At 36.6% G+C, this 23,275-nt stretch overlaps 2 protein-coding genes and 1 long non-coding RNA gene across 7 annotated transcripts; 2 read left to right on the top strand and 1 right to left on the bottom strand.

Annotated features, from left to right (window-relative positions):
- Positions 1 to 382: 382 nt before the first annotated feature.
- Positions 383 to 11,992, top strand: LOC113683940 (SWI/SNF-related matrix-associated actin-dependent regulator of chromatin subfamily E member 1-related). Of its 3 annotated transcripts, XM_027201229.2 has the most exons (11): positions 383 to 572; positions 2,052 to 2,122; positions 3,523 to 3,600; positions 3,733 to 3,785; positions 4,375 to 4,457; positions 5,129 to 5,252; positions 7,730 to 7,856; positions 8,292 to 8,344; positions 8,987 to 9,272; positions 9,969 to 10,060; positions 10,177 to 11,992. In XM_027201229.2, exons 1-11 carry the CDS (start codon positions 418 to 420, stop codon positions 10,294 to 10,296), a joined length of 1,242 nt encoding a protein of 413 aa, XP_027057030.1. In that variant the 5' UTR covers positions 383 to 417; the 3' UTR covers positions 10,297 to 11,992. The 3 variants fall into 3 exon arrangements, with proteins under 3 accessions (XP_027057030.1, XP_027057029.1, XP_089053013.1); XM_027201228.2 differs by having other exon boundaries at positions 384 to 572; positions 3,523 to 3,785; XM_089196887.1 differs by having other exon boundaries at positions 410 to 572; positions 3,232 to 3,785.
- Positions 11,993 to 12,141: 149 nt separating this feature from the next.
- Positions 12,142 to 18,846, top strand: LOC113683942 (uncharacterized). 2 transcript variants are annotated; one of them, XM_089196893.1, is made up of 4 exons: positions 12,142 to 13,261; positions 13,724 to 13,788; positions 17,460 to 17,868; positions 18,115 to 18,846. In XM_089196893.1, exons 2-3 carry the CDS (start codon positions 13,753 to 13,755, stop codon positions 17,835 to 17,837), a joined length of 414 nt encoding a protein of 137 aa, XP_089053019.1. In that variant the 5' UTR covers positions 12,142 to 13,261; positions 13,724 to 13,752; the 3' UTR covers positions 17,838 to 17,868; positions 18,115 to 18,846. The 2 variants fall into 2 exon arrangements, with proteins under 2 accessions (XP_089053019.1, XP_089053018.1); XM_089196892.1 differs by having other exon boundaries at positions 17,460 to 18,846.
- On the bottom strand, positions 14,168 to 17,460 carry LOC113683945 (uncharacterized). 2 transcript variants are annotated; one of them, XR_016183808.1, is made up of 2 exons: positions 16,503 to 17,460; positions 14,168 to 15,001 (listed from the first exon to the last, which is right to left on the bottom strand). It is a non-coding gene; the product is annotated as an uncharacterized LOC113683945 (long non-coding RNA). The 2 variants fall into 2 exon arrangements; XR_016183809.1 differs by lacking the exon at positions 16,503 to 17,460 and adding an exon at positions 15,277 to 15,450.
- Positions 18,847 to 23,275: the final 4,429 nt, after the last annotated feature.

The raw sequence follows: 23,275 nt of genomic DNA, 5'->3' as shown, positions 1-23,275 counted from the left end.
TGAAAAAAAAAAGGGTCATGCTGGATGAAACTCGTCACTCTCCAACTTTATCACTCATAAAACGAGACAGTAAGAGGTTTTTAGTGATAATTAAGATTAATCAAGATAAAATCAAAGGTGACAAAATTTTTGGACTTCTATGCATCAGTAAACACGGAGCGAAAAGAAAATTTCTTGGAGAAAAAAAGGCGAATGTCGCGCTTTCTTTTCAAAAGCTTTTCGTAGCCTTTTTTCTTTTTGATTTTTTTTTAGATCTGATTTGTAAGTAAATAAAGTTTCGTTGCGCTTATGGCCCCCCTACTCGCATGAGTCTGACGGTCGGCTATTTTTCGGACAGTCTTTTAAAATAGTCATACACAACGTAAGTACATATACCACTGACTTTAGTAAGCGGGGACCCATCGGATACATTTTAAAATGGAGAATTCTCCTGTGTCAGAGCTGAGCTTTATGCCAACGTTTTCTTCAAACCAAGAATCTGAGGGAGACAAGACAAGCTTTGAAACCGCTGCATCGTCAGTGAATTGTTTTGCCGAGGTTGTTGTGACTCAAAATTACCCAGATATGTCAAGGTACGTGTCCTCAGGTTACAGAGAATAATCATAATTGGTTGTGGATCTAAACAAGACAAAAGATTCACGGCAAAGAAACCCCTTTCTACTGATTTCTTTAGTTATTTACAAATAATATTTTTAGAGACTGATTCTCTAGTAGAGCTCTAAATATCTAAACGTAATGAAGCCAGTGTAGTTTTTATTAGTAATGATAGATACCAATTGCTTGCTTTCACTTCAGACGTGAACAATGTATGGTTAAGTCCATAAATATCTGTGTTCTTCTGAGGTCGTTCATAATCATTACTATCTCGCATCCCAAGTGTGCATACTAGTCTTTTGGTACATGTGAACCATCATACATGTAGCACATTTCATTCATTCATTCATGCCCTTTACGCCTAACAGGCATGTAGGACAGCAACGTGTTCCCTCCACATCTGGCGATCCCTTGCCATGAACTTGATGCCCTCCCAGGTCTTCCCCATCTCCTTTATTTCCTTCTCAACTGTCTGTTGCCATGTGATCTTGGGGCGACCCTGCTTGCGTTTCCCTTCTGGCGTCCAATGCATAGCAGACATGTAGCACATACTGGGTGAAAAAACTTAACAAAATGTACTGTACTGAGCTGCTGATAGTGGCTGCTTTAACTTGCTCGTGTGAGAGAACTCACCTGGATACATAGTAACCATTACATGTGTTCTGTAGGTCACTTCCAAACCTAACCACTTGCACTGTTAAAAAACAAACAAACCAACAAAATCATAAACAGGATCTTAATTCTCTATGCAGTAAAGGGTTACATTAAAACTGAAGAAAATTTTAAGGATTTGCTTTCCTCTTTAATGCAAACCATTTGCCATACATGAAAAGCACTATGCACCTTTTTTCTCAAAAGAACATTGTTGGTTATAAGCACAAGTGAAAGTGCAAAGGCTAAATTTTTTTTTTTTTTTTGGAAGATATCTTCCAAAATTGGCACTCTTAACCCCATGGCATCGACCGATGCTCTTCATTCAACTAATTTATTCTTGTTTCCTCATTACCATAAACCATTGACTCCATTTTCTGTATATAAACCCACACACAACCCACAACCCCTCCAATTGCTCTGATGAAGAGCTAACACATGAAACACCAGCCTTTAAACTCTTAATGAAGGTCACTTTACGTTTTCAACTCAATTGATAGCACTATATTACCCTGTTATACTCTTCCACTGATGCATCACCAAAATTTCTCTAGAAACTTACTTTAATTTATTTAATATTTGATTATAAACTATATTTCATGTTGACCTCTCAGGAAAAAAAACTTACTTGAGCATGGTTTTTACACTGTATACATTTGAGTTGTGTTTTAAACAATTATAACATAATTATTAAGTACCAAGTTGTGTACATGTTGTGGTTTATTGAATAGAAAAGCACAAAGGTGGCCTTTGTTAGTTGCCTGTGGTATAAATTAATTTAGTGCCCTTTATTTTGTTTATTCAAGGGGTGTTACAATATCAGGTAACGGAGTGGCAACATTTGCTGTAAGTTCAAGTGGAGCTCTCACTTGTCCAGGTAAGTGTAGAACTTGCCTTGCACAATTTTTTCTTTGATTTTTAAATACTGTAGCAGTTGTGTCTTTCTAGAATGAAGTACATGTACATGTACATTTATCCATACCAGAGTGTTGACTAGTTAACAAGGTTCACTGCAAGGACATAATTTTTACGACTGCATTGACTGTTTATAGTGTCTACTTTTACTTGAAAAACGGACACGAACATGCATCTTTATTGATATACATTACTGAGAAGGTGTCTCAGAAGAAGAAACAAACAGCAACACCACAATGAACTTAAAAATAAAACTAATTCTGCACTTCAGTGTTGAAAATCATCTTTCAAGAGAGTGTGAGACAGGCAAATGTTAAATAGATGAAAATATTGTTAAAAGCTATTAATAATAATTAATATATTGTAGTCATTTCAGCATTCTAAAAGTTTGTTCTTTAATTTGTTATTGGAAAAAGTTCTGGGTATTAACTGTATGGACATCAAATTAATTACACTTTGAATTTTCCATTGAATATAAATTATTATAGTTTTTGTTTTGATTGGCTACTGTTAACTACAGTAACTGTAATTTCCTTTGTAAGGCTTGGTGGTTTATAGAGAATAGTTCATGTTTGTGTAATTACAAACAGGAATTTTTATCACATACTGTAATCACCAACAATGACCACCTGATCACTGTAGCGTTTGTAATAGACTTTTCACAGTTTGCTCCCTTGAGCTGTGATCTAGTGCCTATTCTCTTTGTTAGGAACATTTGGTGCATATTATAGAGGTTTATTTAAAGGAAACTATGAGGTGTTCATATTAGAGAGATGTCTACAAAGGGGATTTTCATTAAAACTTAAAACATCAGTTGACAGAAGTAAAACTACAAATTTACAACCTTGGGATATCTTGCTACAATGTAAACACTAGACTTCAACTGATCTAGTATTAAATTTGCACATGAACACTGTACTTGTACATACCGCTATTTTCAAGATACCATGAATGGCAAATATAACAATATAACGATCAATATTACAATCAAGTTTGTGTAGAAAAACTGGTTTGTTTTACTAATGAACCAATTTTACACTCTGGTAAGCTGGTTTGCCTCATTGCTCTCAGAACTCTGATGATTGAAAGTTGATGTACATGAAAGGATTTACCAGAAATGTGAAGTTGCCTTTTGCTGATGATATGCAGTTTGAAATATTAAAAAGTTGGTACAACACTTTCAATACATGTGCTCTTCTTGTTTAAAAGCACAGGGAGTTCTGTCAAAAACTTGAAATGTTCATGCTTGAAAAGAGGTGCAGTTTAGGCAAACCTGGCTGTTATGTGGGCAAAAAAATGTAAGCCATTCATTGTTCCTTGAAAGGGTACAGTGCACCACAGTAATGATTCTTCTTGTTCAAGGTGGTGTGCTTAACAATCAAGTAGCAGTTGTGACAGTTCCTGAAAGCCAGTTGTTTGCTGTCCAGCAGCCTGAGCAAGGTGATTCAATTCAACAAAACACTGACTTAAACAATGAAGATGATGTTACATCTGTCACTCCCAGTTCATCAAATGTCACAGATCCTAATGAACTAACCATAAATGTGCTACCACCTTCCACTTCTCTCCCAGAGGGTAGTGTGTTAGCAGAGGAAGCATCAAATACTGCACCCACAGGGGTTAAGGTGAGAGAAGCTTTGTCTTGCATAATCATAAATAGAGTTAACTTGATTAGCTTTTCAAATGCATAATTCACTTCCTGACTAACACTATCCTAGGAGAGTGTTAATTGGCAGTATGCAGTATACATTGCTTTAAAATACAACTAGTTTTTTATTGGATATTTTTCCAAGTTACTGATATTCTGTTTGTGATTGCATCAAATATATATTCCATGCATGTTTATTAGAACTAATCAAAGTATTTATTTTCCTGAAGTATCTCAGTGAGGTGGAACCTTAAATCCTAGAATCTGATAGGCTATTATCCTGCACTCGTAACCATTCTAGCTTTCTATTTTAAGGACAAGACTAAAATTTTCTTCCATTTCATTTGCATCAAAGGGGTAAAAAGCAAACCAGCAGAAAAAAATTAAATTAATGTTGTTACCAGTCCTGGTCTGTTAGTATGAAAAAAAACTGTGCCCGTGGTCTTAAGTGCCTCAGGCCATACTCAAGACCTTGTGCACAGTTTTTTTAGCAAACAGACCTCCTGCCCATTATATTTCTTGAGTTGTACGTTAACTGTTCTTTTCTGTTCTTTTTTCCAACCAAGAAAAGAAAAGGTGGTTGGCCTAAAGGTAAAAAAAGGAAGAAGGGATTTGGTGATTTAAATAAGCCAAAAGCCCCAATTACTGGGTATGTATTCTTTTAGGTTATAATTGAGTTTCTGTTTGTTAAGATGTAAAGATCAACCAACAAATTACAAAGTTATGTGTATGTAGCTTTGAGATGCTAGCCATGCATGTTTAAATACACCACTTATACCTTTTAAATCTGAGAAGTTATCAGCATATAGCTTCATCACACAATTTCAGTAGATTAATTGTAATGTAAATGAATGTGCATTGTATTTTAATCTAACTAACAGGTGCAGAAAAGAGACAAACTTGTCAGTTTAGGTCTTAATTATCTTTACCTAGTTCCCTTTATTACTTTGACAGGAAAAGTATAGCCATTGCAAGGAAGATTTCATCATAAAATCTTGGGATTAAAAAGTCTTTTTTAATTTAGTCATACTCCTACTTAGTGGTCATCTGGTCTTATTTGTCAGATAAAACATTAAAATGAATAACAAAAAGGAATCCAGTTACCCCTATTATCATTACTTATTTTTGCAAAGAGCTGTGTTTAAAGTATGTTGCCAAATCACTTACCTTTAAATTTGTACAGCCTGGCACTGCAATTACAATCATATTAAAAATGTTGCCAATTGAGTATTTTAAAGTTTTATTTCTGTTCAGCTCTTTTCTTTTCTACTGAGAATTTTGTTCTTTTCAAAATAATTAGCTTTGGTTATTGATGTGTAGGTATGTGAGGTTTATCAACAGTCGACGGGCTGAGGTGAAACAACAACATCCTCATCTACAGTTTTCAGAAATAACAAAGATACTTGGTTTGGAGTGGAGCAATCTTCTGCAAGAGGAGAAACAGGTATGTATTTGGTAGATAAAAAAATCAAAGAAAAACATGTTATCACAACCATTATGGCAACTGTATGTGAAACAAAAGCCATAAAACCAACACAAGGGTGTAAGCTGCCAGTACCTGTCCTATGTGTTTTGTGCAGTATTTTCCCACTATCATCATATATTGAACAGTACAATATGTGACCCTCCATATGATTTCAGGGGTAAAGGTGACCACAAGCTTGCAACACGCCAACACAAGGCACTTAGAGTGTTCAATATACACATACAATATTTTTAAACAATGAAGGACACACTATGTTTGTTTTGGCCAAGTAAGCACGCTTGGTATTTGTTTTGGTTAAGCATGATCCATGTCATGCTTAGCATGCCAGTTGACACAGGATAACACACCTAAGTAAATGAAATGAAGCTTAATACCTTTTTTGTTCATTAAAATGTTTTTCAATTGTACTTAATTGTGATGGGTAAGCTTAAATATTGGTACACAAATGAGTGTGTCAAATGAATTTCATCGCTGTATAGTTCTCAAACATCCACGTTATAGGTACAACATCAACACCATTCCTTCACACAATGCAAGCGGTCACTTCAAAGTTATTACAAAGGGATATCTTCTTTGTGTACCTATAGTAACACGATCAAAGTGAAGCGTTCTACTGCTAAGTCTAGATCTATCATATGGTGTTTTCATTCAGAATTTTTATGGTGTGTGCTAATTCCGAAGATCATGATGGTTTTTGTCATTTGTTTATGGTGTTGATTGAATTTAATTTAAAGCACATGGCTGAGCATGTGACTAAGTGCATTACTATCATTTGCTTGAGTTTCCTAGTGTTCTCAGAAACAGAGAGTCATTGAAAAATGACAATTTCTCACTTTTGGTTTTTTTTACCATCCCATTAAAATTGCTCAGGCCATCTGATGGAATATGCTTTTACATGAACGTTTAGGTCATTTATGGCTACATGTTATGGTAATTTTTTGATCAGGAAGTTGATAATTATAAAACACTGATACAAGCTTTGGTTTAATTGACCTGGCTAGTAGTTTTACTGCAATAATGAGAGTACATTGACTGTGTAATGATCACTCTAGCTTTACGATCAGTTAACATGTTGGCTGCATACTATGGTACATGCTAATGCGCTGTGTCCGCTCACACGCTACCTTTTGTCTTTGAAGGTTAACATGCTTTGCTTGTTCGCTCACTCGCACTTCATAGTTCAACAGAGCATACTTTATTGTTTGTAGTGTGTTATATGAAAAAAAAGCATGACGCTCATTTAAGGGTGCTCTAGCATGCTCAACAAGCGTGTGATAGCCAGCTTTTGTTCATTAAAATGTTTTTCAATTGTACTCAATTGTGATTGGTAAGCTTAAAATTAAATATTGGTACACAAATGAGTGTGTCAAATGAATTTCATCGCTGTATAGTTCCCAAACATCCACGTTATAGGTACAACATCAACACCATTCCTTCACACAATGCAAGCAGTTGCTTCAAAGTTATTACAAAGGGATATCTTCTTCATGTACCTACAGTAACACGATCAAAGTGAAGCGTTCTACTGCTAAGTTTAGATCTATCATATGGTGTTTTCATTCAAAATTTTTATGGTATGTGTGCTAATTCTGAAGATTATGATGGTTTTTGTCATTTGTTTATGGTGTTGATTGAATTTAATTTAGAGCACATGACTGAACATGTGACTAAGTGCATTACTATCATCTACTTGAGTTTCCTAGTGTTCTCAGAAACCTTTTGTATTTGAAGGTTAACATGCTTTGCTTGTTCGCTCACTCGCGCTTCATAGTTCAACAGAGCATACTTTATTGTTTGTAGTGTGTTATATGAAACAAAAGCATGCGCTCATTTAAGGGTGCTCTAGCATGCTCAACAAGCATGTAATAGCCAGCTTTTGTTTTCAAGTGGAAGCGTGTTGTGAGTGTGCTATCACCTTTGTCCCTAAAATCATGTGGAGGGTCACATGTTTTATTTTGCATGTTTATGACTAAATCCCCTATTATCAGTGCATCTGATTACAAAACTTTTCTCTTCTTTCCATCCGACTCTATGGACAGAGCACTATAGTGATTCAATCCCTTCATGTTTGACCCAATAATGTACTTGTCGATGTACAATCATGTACGTGTACATTTGTACTCTCAAGTAAAGCACAAGTTTCCTTGAGCTTGACAGCAAACTTTCACTGCTCAGTACATATATGTGTCAAGAAAAATGGTCACAAAAATACTTCACATACAAACCTCATTAATCAATGATCTGTCAGAAATATATATGTCATGGATACAAAATTATTCTCAAAAAGTAAGTTGCACTAGGCATAAACAAACATTTCAAACCATGAGCTGCCTAGTTAGATTTGTTCACTTCTGAAACTTAGGGCTTGTCTGTTTCTTTTCATATTCAGTAACATCATGTTTTAAGCTTTTGTTTCATTTATTTGGAATGTTCAGAAATACTTGGATGAAGCTGAGGAAGATAAAAAACGTTACATTGAAGAGCTTAAAATTTATCAACAATCTGAACAGTACCAGGCATTCATAAAAAGACAAAGTGCCAAGAAACTCAAGTCCATTGTTGGTAAGCCATGTTCTTAATTTATTTGTTAACTGCCAGATCTGTCTCAGACAGTGTTTATGATAATGTACATGTTAATGTTTGTAAACCAGTGGACACTTTGAGGATTTTGTTTACTTTGCATACATTTACCATTGAAAACTTTAATGTGAAGTCAGTGTGGTAGTTTTCAATTTTTCTTTTTAAAAAATAACATTTATAAAATTGTGGGTTCTGATGTTTGGGACTGCATTCAAGGGTTACAAACTTCAGTTTCAAAGGTTCATGTGTGATCATTAAGGAAGAATATTGTAAATCTGACTTAGACAGAGACTGCTGCTTAATTATGGCAATCTGGCTTGTGCAAGTTAATATATCATAATTATGTACAGTACTACTCACAAGCTATGCTCTGGATTTTCAAATGTTAATAATGGTTTTTTTGTACACATATTTCAGGAGTAGATACCCCTGAAGAAGTGCCATCTAGCTTGTTGTTAAGTGACCAAGTGGTAAGTGACCTTTACAACATTTTGGTGCATGTTTAATTGTGGAATCCCAGAGGGCTTTAATGGTAGAAACTTGACTTTCTCCCTTATAGTCAGGTTTTGGTTACAGTTTCAGTTTCCACAGCCCTTTATATGATAGCTTTTTAAAGCTTTTTTTAATCTTTAAAAGGTGTTAAGGAATCATAAGTAACATTTTGGGAGTACAGGGGCAAAAAGGGGTGGGAAATTTGACCTTCATTTGCTCTTCACTCCACCCCTACATGCTTACTTCAGTCACAGTTTCACTTTGGGAAAATTATGCAAAGCTGCAGTTAAGGTGATAATCCAACTCCTTGCCAAATTTCCTTGTCTTTTGATTTCTTGTGATGGCTTACATTGTTTTGGTTTTATGATTCTCCATAGCCCAATTTTATGTTTTTATAATTCAGCATAAAAGAGTAGGTCTTTGCATAAGAAGTAGGGAGTTTGTGAAGTTATTCCCTAGAGCCCAGTAATGATGTCTTTTGTATTTGGCCGAATTTGAAACATCAAAATTGGGCTGGTGAAAAGCACTCTTCACAGTAACCACTTTTGAGGGTGAGGACACAGTCACTTTTTCACAAAATAAAGTTGTTTCTGAATGTTCTGTGTCTTTTACCTCTTTAGGAAGATGATTCCAATGAATTGTACTGCAAAGTTTGCAACCAGTTCTTCAGCTCCTTACATAACAAGAAGGAACACTTATTTGGAAAACAGCATCTTTTGATGCTTACAGGCGAATTTGAACGTGAAGCTGAACAAAATGCCAACGGCACAGAGAAAGTTCCAAATGACTCTCCTGACCTGGCTCCTTGTAACACTGTCTCAGATACTATAGGAACATCACTTATATCAGATGAATCAATGGTGTCTATCTCACAGTTTACAGAAAAGTTCTTGGAACAAAACTTAAGTAAGTACATGTATATGAACTCAGGAGGACAATTATCTTTGTAGGCTGGGTATGAGGGGAGGTTCATTCGAGTATTCTTCAGTTTATGTTGTGGCATATTCAGTCACGTTGAATGTAGTAGACCAATCACGTGTATGAAATAATAAAAGTACCTTACATAAAATAATGATAACTGTGACTGCAATAGTAAATGTGGCATTTTGGAAGAGGGGAAGTGACTAAATAGAGAGGAAGTCTTTGAAGAGAAAGGGGCTTGTTGGGGAGATTAAAATAGATAGTTTACCTTCCGTTTCTGATTTTCTCTGTTTCCTCCCATTGCTCCTGTTCAATGAAATTTGTGCATCTCCCTCACTGCACGTTTTATTTATTTATTCAATTTTTTTCCACTCGTTCAGTGGTTCATTTTTTGTCGCTGACTCGCTCATTTGTTAATGAGCATCACGAATATATATTGCCTCACCCTACATGTAGACGCTTTTCATTTGTTTTTTCTTTTATTTCTTTTTCCTTCTGCTCTGCTTATTTTATTGTTTCATTCGCTCTTTTTTACATTTTTCATTGTTATTTTATTTGCATTTCCTTCCCTGTCTTTTTGCCTTGTTTTGTCTCTCCACTTTTGTATTTTCATCTTTATTTCGCCCGTAATTTTCCTTCTGCTTCGAGTCTGTTCAAGTAATTGAAAGTGATTCGTTGCAGACAGAGAACTGGAACTGAGAGAGCTTAGAAAAGTGGTCCTCATGTCACAGGAGGAGAACATGACACTCAACAAAGACATGGAGGAGCTTAAGGTATTTATTAGCAGTCTTTAACTTAAACCAGTGCGAAAAATATATATCTTCAAATTTATATTAAGCCTGTCAACAATTGACATATAATAATCTTAATTATATTTCTTGTATTTTAGAATTTATTGCAAAAAGTAGAAGATGATCTTGGGTCGGTGAAAGCTTACGGAGCGTCACTTACAGCTCAACTTAATAGCTTAAGGATGGTGCCAACTCTGTTTGGGGTGATTAACTTTTAGATCGGACCTTGAAATAATACTCCACAACTCTACCATCAAGGACCGTCCAACTTTGCCCGTAATGGTTCTGAAAGTTGATTTGTAACTGACAATCACAATGAATAACGCAATAGTATGCAGCTGTCTGAGTAAGACTTCAAATGTTGCAAAGCAACGTGGAAACGAGTACGTGAGCGTTCTGGGTGTGTACGATTACCTGTGATCAACCAAGATACGAACATGTCTGCGTTTACTTGTTGCAGGCATTCTGAAACTCCAGGAACCTGAATTTTTTTCTGTATATTGTTATACTTCTGTTTCATCGTGCATGTTTTGCCTTGCAGCCCGAACCAACTGTAAATACATATATATATATATATATATATATATATATATATATATACATACACACACACATATATATATATATATATATATATATAGAATAGCTTAAGTACATATCCTAAAGAAAGATACATAGTGCTCGTGAAAAAATGGAGAAAGGAAGTGTCCATCATTACAGAGTTACTTTAGACGTCACTTTTAAGAAAAGTGCAAGCCTTAAATAGTCAAACTATCACGTTTTATTGAGGAACATATTACATAAAACTGAAAAACGTTCCGGTGGCATTGTACAATAATATAGTGTCGCGAAAACAAATATCCAATCATCATTTTTGTTACATCTGAGACTATATAAAGCATATTCGTTGGAGTGAATCGTGCAACCTCGATTAACCAATATAAAAGAAGGGACTATTTTCTGAAGTTTCTTGTTGGCTCCCGGCTTCCCGTCTGCAATGCCTTTAAGGGCCTTCCAAGCAGTCTCGAAATTTCGATGAAATACGAAGAGTGGGGAGGGAGTGAAAATCTTTCTTCTGGTAGTAACTTGGTTAAAAATAACCTCTGGAAGCTAAAATATTTGTACGGCATTCCCACCTTTGACACTCTAGTGTAAACTGTATCTAACATTTGGATACACATGCAAGGCCCGTGTGTGCGATCGCCTTAAGGGAAAAAACCTTTCGATCAATTCTTTGCATCCTTGCCACTCTCTGGTATATCTTCGCATTAACAACTCAGACATTGAACACAAGTACTTCCATCGAATTGATTCGATTGAATAACGTTCTTTATGGTCTGTGTAGTTCTGAAAGATGCTGTATCTTACTCAGTAGCAGAGGCGGGGCAGAAGCAAATTCCTTATTTAGAGATGCTGCGGGATATTGATGTTTTCATGGAAGGGCCTCTGTAGAATGTTAGCAGACAGCGTTATCATGAACATGGTCAATAACTGTTCATATATTGTGCGAAGTTTCAGAAAGAGGGCGATGACCTTGTTTAGGCGCTAGTTTTTGAAATGCTGAATCATGCTTCTTTTTGCCTCCCAGAAGGAACACTCGAGCCTTTGTCATTCACGTTAATGTGCTCAGTTTGTAGTTACCAGTGGGAGAGTAATCCTTCAGATGTCAATTGAGAGAAATTACCTACATTGTTCCTTAATTCGTTGAGAGCTGCGATTTAAAGCTTTGATTTCCTGAAATCAGCGAAGTGGAGGTCATTATCTACCCATGGGTCTTAAAATATTGCTACACAAAACTAACACCCAATATTTGTAAGATTTACTTGGTTATAGGCATCTTCAGAGAATATGGTGAGAATTTTAAGCGTGCAAAAACGGTAAACATTGCTATTAAATTGAGCACTAGAAATGAAATCTGGCCCACTTGAAATGCGTGTGAGTGGCCACTGTTGGTTATTATATTGCACTTAAAGTATATTTGAAGGCACCAAAACTGTTTACTTTTATGAAACGAAAACTAACTTTCTCTAAACTTTGTAATTCATTTTCTGATGACCTTACATGTCCCCATTGAACAGACTCTTTTTCGTCTAGTTACCAAGTTTCCTTTTTTTGGCTTTCGTGCAATGTTGATGTCATAATGATGTCCTTACTCGCCACAATCTATTTCAAGATATTGAAACTGCAAAGAAATTAAATCTTAACCTTTTTGCCCATCCTAACTAATACCACTTCAGTCGGATTTTATTCATTAAGCTTTGACACCATACTGGAGTTATTACTCAACTTATTTTTATTCTGTTACTTGAGGTGAAGAACACAGTATAGAGTGTCTTCGAAAAGAAACTGTAATGTCGATTTTCAAGTTCATCCACAATTTCCATACTTTTCATCGAAGGTGACGATCTAAGCTTACTACAACGGTTTGTTCTCAGTGTATATTCAGAATAAATCTGGTACTCTAATGGCGCATTTTCCTCAAGAAAGGGGCAAACTTGTTTTGACGTATTGATTCTTTGGCACTCACTGATCCTTAACTGATTATGTAGACAATGCATCGAAAGCATCCAGAACAGGATAAACATGCTCAACGTCTTGCAAGTTTTACATTGTCATGTCAGCACTTGCTCGCACCATTTTTCAATGGCAGTTAATTGGCTGAGCCTCTTGAGGCTTGCTCTTAAGAATTTTCCCACACCGATACGTGCTGTGAATACATCATTTACTTTACATAAATTAAACCAGAGGAAGAAAGCACGATCAATAAACCCACTATTTAATTTCACGCAACAGTGAGACGTATTGTTCATTATCTTAAGCCCCATTGGCTATCGTTTTAAACCTCGACGTTAAAGAGAAAAATAACCATTGTTGTGTTGTTGACCGTAATGCCCGACCGTTTAAGGTTAGCCTTCTTTTAGTGAAGTATACTTGACTTCAATCTTACGACGAAATTTTACGACCACACGCAAGTGAGTCTTCCGTCGCATGAGACCAAAATTCTTCATTTCAGTACCGTAATTTGTAAACTGACTTCTTAAACCCTGAGTCCGGCACAGTGCTCTTCTTCAAGAGACGCGGAACTGGATCGCGCGGTTTGAAAGGAACTCAGCCCCACAGTAAGCCTGTGGTTTGCCTTTGTAATTACCGTTTATTCAGATCACGCAAGTGAAGAGCGAAAAGGTAGGAAGAACTTTTACGAAATTGTTTCGCGTCTTGGAGGTTCAAGGGGATATGTCAATGCAGTGAAAACATTTACAATTAAGACGAACTATGCTTCGAGATTACTGTAGACGTCTAACTGTACAAAACTATTTTTACGTACAATTATTATTGTCGTTTTTATTGTTGTTCTCCATTTTGAAAGCATTCGTTTTTGGTCGTTTATGACATACTGAGAGAAAATATCAAGCCCATTTATTTCGAGAAAAGCACCTCACACATTTCTTGAACCTCGTACTGACAGACCTTCAATGGCTCGCACGCAGTTCTCTTCAGCTGAAGAGAAATAAGTGAATTTGCTTTTTTCCGTTCTTTCAGTTAAGAAATTAGATGAAGAATCTTTCTTTAGTAGTTTTGACAGAGTGGTACTGCACTTTTGAATCTTTGTTGACGGAGTTGTTGTCGTTGTTTTTCACTCGATAGCGCCGGAACAGTTAAGTCTCTAGTCGGGCATGATCAGAAGTTGTAGTACAAGACACCTCAGAAAGGTAAATATCTCCTGTTTTTACTTGATAAGGCTAATATGGGTATCTCTCGTATTGCCAAAATCTATAACACGTCCAAGTAAATGACATCAAAGTCTGGTAATGCAGCAGTAAACGTTTCTCGCGTTCTTTTGCCATGCCTGTAACATTAATGTATATGCATCACCTTGTTGTTAATTTGAAAGTTAATTTTCCAGGGGGCAAAAGTCACAGCGAAATTTGAGGGAAATTGTGTTGGAGGACGTTTATCTTGTACTTCTATCGATCAGGTTAAAACGAAGGTGATGATCTACAAAGTGATGCTTGATTTGCTCACAAAGTTAGATATCACTTCTACTTCCAACGCTTGTAAGTTACTGCGCAACAATTTCGGGTCGACGTGTCGTTTTCAGTGCTTTATTTATGTTTTAGCGCTGCTGAGGGTTTACAGTGTCACTAAAAGCCATTTAATGAATTCGTTTTTTCTTTTCTTCATCTCACTGAACTAAAATGAACGTAATTAAATTTCTGGTAAAGTGGAATAAAACCATGAAATAATGCTTTCCGAGGGGGTACCTAATTAGAAGATGCGAGACGGACTGACGTGCGAAACGTCAGCTTCAGAAAACTCTTTGTTGTGGCCAATTTACATTGTCAACTCAGCTGATAAAACCAAATTAGCTTAGGATAGTTAAGAGTGTTGAGAGATGAACCTAAACAATCAAGACTAAATTTATTTTCAAGTAATAAAAGCTTTGACGCGTATCCATGAAGTATCCAATTGAGAGAGTGCGATTGAAATTGCAAGGGAGCCAAAAATTAAAGGATGCGGACGGTTGGTTGAATTCTTCAAAGAATACGTGAAAAGTTAGCTCGGCTTGGGAAAGATTGTCTCGGATACTCACACCATATAAATGGGCCCTGAAAAGTATTTTTAATTAGTTCAGGCTATGACGCGTATTGCGGGGGAAAGAAAAGACGTGAAGTGGATCAGAGCAAGATTTCTGCCGGATGGACTTTTTTTTCTTGTTGAACTTGGGTGGATTCTATCTTTTTAGCAGTTTCTGTCACTTTCGTTATCAGTGTTTTTACCTAGCAGAACTGATATATGGTTCACTGTTACGGCCGCTTCTATGAAATTTTCAGAATGGCTTGTTTGAATCCTTCACTCTAGTTGATACTTCTTGTCGCACAGCTAGTACAGGAAGTCGTCAGCCACAGAAAAAATCGTTATGTTCTAAATAAGAAAAAAATTCCTCTATAGTCATTGGTCAGTGTGGAAAGAATTTAAGTTCACTGTTTATCATTTAAGATCTGGCATTTAGACTTGAAGATACATGTAAGGCATGTAAACCGGCTATATTTTGTGTGCGCAGCTTATTCCAGTTTTTTTTTTTTGTCTATGGTTTAAAGCCTTCCATTATCTCCAAGTGCTTGTATCAGAACCATACCTAACATGCAAAGATATTTTGACGAACGAAATTCATGCTAAAGTGTGAGATGAAAACTCACTAGGATTTTTCCTTATTTTACCAAACCGTTTCGTTGAAAGCACCGGAACAGCGCAAAATCAATGTAATTACACGGTTTTGAGTGGCTCTATATTGTAAAGATTGGTAAAGGCTGCTCAGCTTAAGTGCACCATTTGCGATTGCCGTGAAGTAGTTTAAGAAAAGGCTCGCAAATTGAGCATTTCAGCTTTATCTTACGAAACGTGCCAAAAATCATCGGGAGTGCGGGAGCAAACGTGATGTCAATTATCGTATTTCACTCACGTGTCTTCTCACGCGTCTACTTACGTATTTATGTAAGTTTGTCCGCAGTGCACGTGTTAAGTTGTTAAGTTGTACACTTAGCTACGACCTCAATATAAGTGATTATCGTAGGCGTTAGATACTGGCTCCTTCGTTGAATTTGATTTTTTCTGGCATGACGGATACATCTCCTAAGTACTGTCACTTGGATTTCTTTTCTTTCCCCAAAAGGTAGAGCAACTTGAGTTCTTTGTTTCGTTGGCTATTTTCAGCACTGACTATAAAGAGCTAGCTGACTACTTGTTTTTAAGTTTTTCGTTACCCGCGTATTATTTGTTTGTTTATTTGTTGTTAATTGTTAGGATTTCTTTGGTTTGTGTTGTTTACTTTTTAACTGGTTGACATGTAATTACAACGTTTAAAACCTCATCAACAATGTTTGTCATTGTGTTCGTCATCATGTATATGGCGGACAAATTTTTGGTAAAACAATGAGCTGGTTTTGAATTGATTACAAGAAAAAGAAACTGTCTAGGAACTCCAAACCATTGGATCACAGTTCGGGAGAAAAAAAATGGTAATGATAATAAAAGTCAATAATTACTTTTATGTGGTAGGATAAGAAGTATACCTTTGTAGTCAATTCAATTTCAGATGAACATTTTTCCTCTTTGTCCTTCTAAATAAAATTGCAAAATAATTTATAGAGATTTGTTATCCGCATAACTTACATTTTATCAGCACGCATTCAACTTAGACTTTTCCCTTAGGCCCTCAATTCGGCTCTCGAAGAGCTTTTAACTAATCACGGAACAGTTTACTGTAAATAATTTGAATTTTCAAAATTTGTGGAAAAAAACGTTTCTTCCACCCAGGGGGGACTGCCCTCTTGTCCGCGGTCGCCGTTCCGAAGGGGTCTTAACACTGCAGACAAACCAATACACATCTCTTTAAATAGCAAGTGAAAAGTGTGTTCTTGTTTACCTCCAGGGATCATTAAATATACTGATGTTTTGAAAACTTGATGATCTGTGATCAATCCTTATTTGACACTGTGCTTCCATTATTATTGCAGTTAGTGATCAAGATCTATGTTCTCGTTTCAGTGTAGATTAGGTATCGTGGTAGAGGGTAACGAGAATAAGGCACCTTATATTTGCATGTATTGTCTCTCTGTACATCAAACCAGCAAAATTGCCACCACATGAAGTAGGTAACAATCACCGTGTTCCGGGTCGTGGCACTGCAGTGCCTCTGCTGTCGGTTATCCTGTGAGAGACTGACTTGTGCTAATATACGTGTGAAATTTCCATTGTTCGTATCAAATTGTGTTGTTTGCATTTGTTATAATACCGCTAGTTTGTTGTGCGAATCTGAAGGCGTGAAAGAGAGCCAGTACAAGGGTGAAAGATGAACAAAAGGTTATTATTGGCCCATTAGTTTCGTCCGCCACCCAACAGTGGACTAACATATGCGTTATTACAAAGTCCTATTCAGACAATTCGTCTTTTCTTCGCTCACGCTTTATGTCCGCTCGTGCTCACCCACATTTTACAAGGTACTTCAAAGGTTTGACACCTGTGAGATATTGGATGGGCTATTTGTCCTGAGGGCTTATCTTACCACTCACTCAGATATTTTGAACCCAGAATGTAGTAGCGCTAAAGCATCACGTAGATATTGGGTCAAGATTTTTGCACTCGTTGTGAAGTTTTTTGGTTAGGTTCGCATAAATCGGCGCCCTTCTGTCGACGGGCTGACGTGTCTATTTGGAATCAAGTGCTTTTCTTGTTTAGTGACCCAATTGTCACGGCAATGCAAGCTTCTAAATGTCGTTATGTTTAATCCATCTGTAAGCATCTAACATACCAGAAGTATTGCGACATAAAATGATCCATAATTAAGAGATAAAGCATGAAATGTTTATTGTTTTGTTAACAGATAATGCCGAAGTATATCCATCTGGTTGCGATTTGGTTGTTCATCCTTGCCTTCCAACTTTTCCAGAAGCCAATTACGTCCACGCACATGTGCCGCTATAAAAGATATAAAGAGGTAATTTCGGTGAAAGATGGTTACAACTGCAGGAAAACGAGGGTAAAACTGGGTATGTGTGTTGGAACGTGTGAGTCGTACGCAATCCCACTTCCCATCGAGCGAGAAGATAGCCAGCCGAGATTTAAAACTTCATGCCAGTGCTGTACACCGAAAGATATCAAAGAGAAAACTGTGAAATTTGGCGAAGGATGTGAGAAATCCATAGTGGTTTCCCAGATTCGCTCGTGTGAGTGCAAAAACTGCTCTCGACGTGATCTTTGAGGACAGAGGTGGAAATGGCATCAGCGCGTGGGTAAGGTAACGCTATAGACCTGTACATCATTCTAAAAGTCAGGAGCCAATCATTGAAGTGAACCTCAGTAAAACTACCACGATTGCAGTACAGTGACAAAGGCGAAATGTATCATCAAGGCGTTTATTGTAAAAATTAATTACTTTCGTGATAAAAACAAACGTCATGTTAACGAGATTGATCTGAATATGCTAGCTTTTAAGTCGATCACACGAAAATTAATGAAGTTATTTTCTGCTTCCTCAGCATGCGGAGGAACACTTTTGTTTCAAAAATTAATTGTAGAGTTTGGCCACAATCCACCGCGAAACATCCTTCGAGAGGTTGACAAAAGAGACTTTTGTTGAATATTATTGACTGGAATCCAAATGCTTATTAAGGAGACTAGGAAAGGAAGTTCGCCGGAGGCAACGGGGCATAATGAACTATTGTTTGTGTATTTCGCACCTGGCTGAGCCCAGTGTAAAAAAAAACAGCCAAAGAAAATGCTGTGGGCAAGAAATATTGATGTACCGTTCTCATTTAATCGAAAGAAACCACAATCTTATTGTGTAAATAGCAAGTAAATTTATTACGTTGTATTTCTCGTTTGCAGCTTTTTGTTATCGTTAGTGACTAAGAGTAGTGTTACCCTTCTTGTTCTCTTGCCTACCAAACTACAGGGGGCAAGAGTTTGTAGTTAACCTTTAAATTAATGAAGAAAAAAGAACACAACTTCAACGAAAAATTACCTACATTATATTGGTTTTCTAACTTTTCTCTATAGTATCGCAGGTGTTAGGTGATGATAACAATGATAATGAAAATTATTTAATGATAATGATAATAATGATAGTTTTCCACTGTCATATCGCCTAATTTAACCACCGACTCCCCACCCCTTAAAAAAAACGCTTTTTTAATTGCGATGTAATGTTCTATCTGTCATTCTCCCGCTGTCTTATATCAAACCATCATTAATACACAAGCATTGTTTAATGACGTGAAACATTCATTTTATAATTTCTACATTATCTCGAAATATTGCTCCCATAATGGTGCTCTGGCAATCCAAGCTCTTAGCTTTGAGATCAACACTCAGGCTCGCGTTTAACTTTTCATTTAAAACGACGTTGTCTTGGGAAGAAACCTCGTTTCAATGCCATGGTGAGTGTTGAAGATACCTCTTCCTTTTTTGGAAACATCACAGTTAATACGGCGACAAAGTCATCTGACGTTGTCTTTTGACCTTCCTTAGTGTTCGAATTGACACTAGATCAAACATATTTAACGATGAGTTTTAAGCAATTTTTAAATTTCACCTTGAATAACTACTGTTCGACGTTTTCATTACTGAGGTTTGACAAAGGAATAAATCGGGAATAAATCTGGTGTACTGAGAAAGAAGAGACTTGACCAATCGGATCTCCTCGCTGACTCTCGAGAAGAGTATTGCTACAGAAGCGTTTTTATGATATTTAGCCATGACATACTTCAAAAATGACGTTTAGATATGAAACAATTACGCTTTGAGCTTCATCATGGCCTTTAACATAATTAACATTTTACGCTGGCGTTCACAATTACAACTATTCAAACAATATTGTGCTTTGACGTCATTAATTTTCGTCAGAAAGTGTTCATATACTTTTTTCCAAGTTTTTTTTTTGTATGCGTAAGTATTTTTGATCGGCTTTGATACTCTTTGTACTTATTGGTTTTTCCTTATTATCCTTTGCCCCGGCTAAACTTAATGCCAGGTTTAAAAAAATTCCATAATAAATTCAACCCCAAATTATTTATGCAGACAGTAGGCTCTATTTGTGCCATTATTTTCTTGCTGTGAGGATTCGTTTTTTCTTTCCTTGTTAAAGACTTTCAATCTCATTCGCCATTTTAGAGAAGAAACCCAATATAACTTTACTCCATCGGTCGTAATAAACAAAATGAGGCTTTTTTTTTTTTTAAGGATCACCGTTACCTCGCAATAAAGTGCTTTTCGATGGAGTGTTGTGAAACCAAAGCCAAAGTAATCGCAACAGCATATCGAGGCAACTGAAAATATCACAAGACGCTAATGAAAACTTAGAAATGAGAAAAAAATTAAACTTCCTGGAAAGAAGGAAAACACGGAAAAAGCGATTGTCCAAGTCGCATTTGGTTTAACCTTTGCTTGTGATTGGTTGAGAGGGTGGCTCCACTTTTCTGGGCCAAACACAGCGAATGAAAGCGAAAACAAAGTAAATCTTGTATAGTAAAAGGCAAGCACGATTTTCGTTAGGAAAGCGATGAAGAAAACTGTTTTCATCTTCTCAGCTTCTAATACAGTGGCAGTTGCTGGTTATGGCTTGTTGTGGTGGAACATTTTTTTAAGAATTAATTTCCCCTTTATTTGATGTCGTTGGAGCTCAGCGTCACACTGTTGACGATAGTGATTTTTTTCTTTGCTGAAATAGGAAAATTCACTTTATTAGTAATGGTAATAGGACCGAGTGTAGTCTGTAATCATACATAAAATCGGACGATCGCAAAGCTGAAGTTCGATTTGTCAATCACGAGTATGATTACAGACAGAAACGGACGACACAAGGTCTTGTTACCAATTAATCATAACCGATATAATTTCCGAAAAACAACTAATACAATGAGGATTAATATATCCGGTAGAGACATTGCCTGAGTAAAAAATTCCTCAATTCTGGAAATTCCACAGTTTTTTTTCAGAATAAGTGGTTGTCGCTATGGCTATTGTAAGCAATTCTATGATTAGTGGATTTGGCTGGAAGGACTGAGAATGATTGGTTGCTTTAACTATCCGATTACAGGTGTCCAATTTCACTGTCCAAGTACAACTGTACAAATTGATTAGAGAAAAATAAAGCTGCTTATTCACCAATCACATTTAGGGAAAATGTCAAGGTTATGATAAATAAAATGATAAGATAAAATTCTGCATTTTTAGCAGACCCAAGCCGTTTTCAAATGTCCTCCTAAGGAAACGTTTCCTGAGTATCGCTTATTCCCCAACACGTAAGGTAACAAAGGTTTAAAGTCAAAATTGTGTACTTTATGAGTTTAAATGATGAAGTTGACATAAATGCGATGTATAAATCAACTTCATAGGCTTGTCTTGGGCAAGATAAGGCTATTACGTAAAAAAGTTCGTGTTCATATGTACCCCTTACTCATTGTTTTGTGTCAAAAGTTAAAAGGTGTGTCGATGAAAACGTTATTGCCCGAGATTCTAAAGATCAGTTTTAACTTTATTTTCTAAGGCTATCCGGTGGAATGTCCATAGGGCTTAGTAAGGTGATAAAAAGAGAGTAACCTAATCAAATATATGATGAAATTATGGATGCTTATTATCGGACGTGCCGAACGTAGGACTGTTCATGTTCTTTGTCGTATGCACATTAAATGAGATTCTTCTGAAGGTGTATAGCAGATGAGAGTTGTCTGTGAAACGGTGGAGTTGACCAAATCCAGAGCTGAAAAAGTATGGCTTCCAAGATTCCAAGCTCTTCTTCATTGTGTAGCGTTGTGTGACTTTTAAGCTAAAAGTCCATACGGGTTCTAGTAGCAAAAAGATGGGACAAATGGACCATAGAGACATATTTCGAACACGCCTAACCGGATACGTGGCGTTGTTTTGGTTCACAAGGTGCATTAGTTTTTTCCACAGCGAGTTCAGTGATTTCTTAGAATCCGATCGAAAAGCTCACTCTTCTGCTTTCAGACTCACAACCTTGTGCCATTGTAAAATCCGCATTGTTACCACCAGGACCTTTCTTTTCTATGCTTCTGTCGATTTCTTCAAGTCGAACAAAAAGTTTCGGGTTGGCTGTATTTCAGTCCTGTCTTGGTAGGATTAGGGCCTTGAAGCCGCTTTCGTTTGTGGTAGATGATCGTAAACGATCTCTCAATTTTCCTTTGGTATTTCGAGCTGCCGCCAGTGTCAGCTTTGCTCATAGTTAAATCAAACTTCACGAAATTGTTGACCTGACGTATTAGTTAGATATAGAATTAACTGGTGCCCTCCGGACGCGACTCATAACCAAGAAATTATAATCTCTCGTTATGACTTATTGAATCAGCTTCAATCAGCTTGGCTGCTCAAGCCTGCAGAATCTTTGAGTTGCACAATTTCTCTCCTTTTTCATGGAAAATGCCTTCATCGAATTTTTTATCACTGCTAAAAGGAATTGTCCCGGTCTGACACGTGACTCTTTGTATCAACTAAATGTTTAAGCTTTCCATTTTTCTTCTGTATTAACACACAGAACACGACAACTTATGTTTCCCTCACGAGAACTCTTCCGAGCCTTGAAAATTCTAATTTGTGAATATTTCCTCTAAGTTACACACACTGATGATAATACTGAATATTTACGCCTTTGGGTTAAGGTAGATTTTCATTTATTTACATGAATACCGATCCCAAAGATTATTTTTCATGACGAGGGGTATTTCGAATCTTGAAATTTCTCTTGTAGTTTCGTTTACCATAAGTTACCTATAGACGTTAACACTTTAATCAACCCCGCATGCCAAAGTATGAACAAAGATTTCAATGGTGTTTAAATATTTTTAGTTAATAAAGGCCTTTCTTCAAATTTTCTGGGTAAGCTCTTCCGATTAATAAACCTGAAGCAATCGAAGTCAAAGTATGATTTTTGCAGTTGACGCTGATGACGCCAACGAAAGAAATATTCGAGGTAGTAAAACCCTTGTCAAATTTTGTTGAAACAACCTTCTCAATGTCTCATCAGAGTTTGTTTCTCGACGATCCTCTTTTCTCATCAACATCACTGACATGTGACGAGGGGTGTAGTTGTAGAATCACTGATTCGCAAAAAACAAGTTATGGTGTCGAGTTTTGGTTGCCTCTTAATTTTTGCATTTCTTTTTTCGGAGAAATTAATATGATATCCGGGAAGACATTCATGGACTGCGTGTGGGCGTCTCCCATCTCCTAATGTTCCCAATGGCATTGAAACCCTCATTACCGGCTAAAAAATATCAAGTATATCGGTATTCTCTATAGTAACACTCATTTATTGAATTTAGTGACAAAGTGGATGGATTGAAAAATCATTTTAACAAACAGGACATTTCAAACAACTATTACAAGGATCTCCATGGGATTAACCGTTAGCCGTAAGACGGCCAGACAATTTAGCCGTTAAGCGTAAACATTGACAAATTATAACCGTTCGTCGTAAGAAAAGTTAACCGTAAAAATGTTTCTAGTAACCGCAACGAAAAGAATTTAACCGTTGGCCGTAAAATAGCCAAAGTTTTAAGAATTAACCATAGAGGCCATCACACCGTGGAGACCATCTAATACAGCTTGATGTGAATTCTTGATTTGCTCTTTGGTTGAGTCTGCTAGCTAGAAAGTTAATAACTTTTATATTTTTAACAAGAT

The sequence above is a fragment of the Pocillopora damicornis genome, chromosome 2 (genome assembly GCF_964200805.1).
Source record: "Pocillopora damicornis chromosome 2, jaPocDami1.2, whole genome shotgun sequence".
NCBI classification, from domain to species: domain Eukaryota; kingdom Metazoa; phylum Cnidaria; class Anthozoa; order Scleractinia; family Pocilloporidae; genus Pocillopora; species Pocillopora damicornis.
The sequence above is the reverse complement of the archived record's forward strand: the minus strand, read 5'-3'. Positions and strand labels throughout refer to the sequence as shown.

Bases quoted from the DNA above. Each gene is read 5' to 3' on its own strand.
- LOC113683940 (XM_027201228.2), top strand. From the start codon at position 418: ATGGAGAATTCTCCTGTGTCAGAGCTGAGCTTTATGCCAACGTTTTCT. The intron at 4,458-5,128 runs GTATGTATTCTT...ATTGATGTGTAG, and splicing joins CCAAAAGCCCCAATTACTGG to GTATGTGAGGTTTATCAACA. The intron at 7,857-8,291 runs GTAAGCCATGTT...CACATATTTCAG, and splicing joins GAAACTCAAGTCCATTGTTG to GAGTAGATACCCCTGAAGAA.
- LOC113683942 (XM_089196893.1), top strand. From the start codon at position 13,753: ATGATCAGAAGTTGTAGTACAAGACACCTCAGAAAG. The intron at 13,789-17,459 runs GTAAATATCTCC...TTTTGTTAACAG, and splicing joins GTACAAGACACCTCAGAAAG to ATAATGCCGAAGTATATCCA.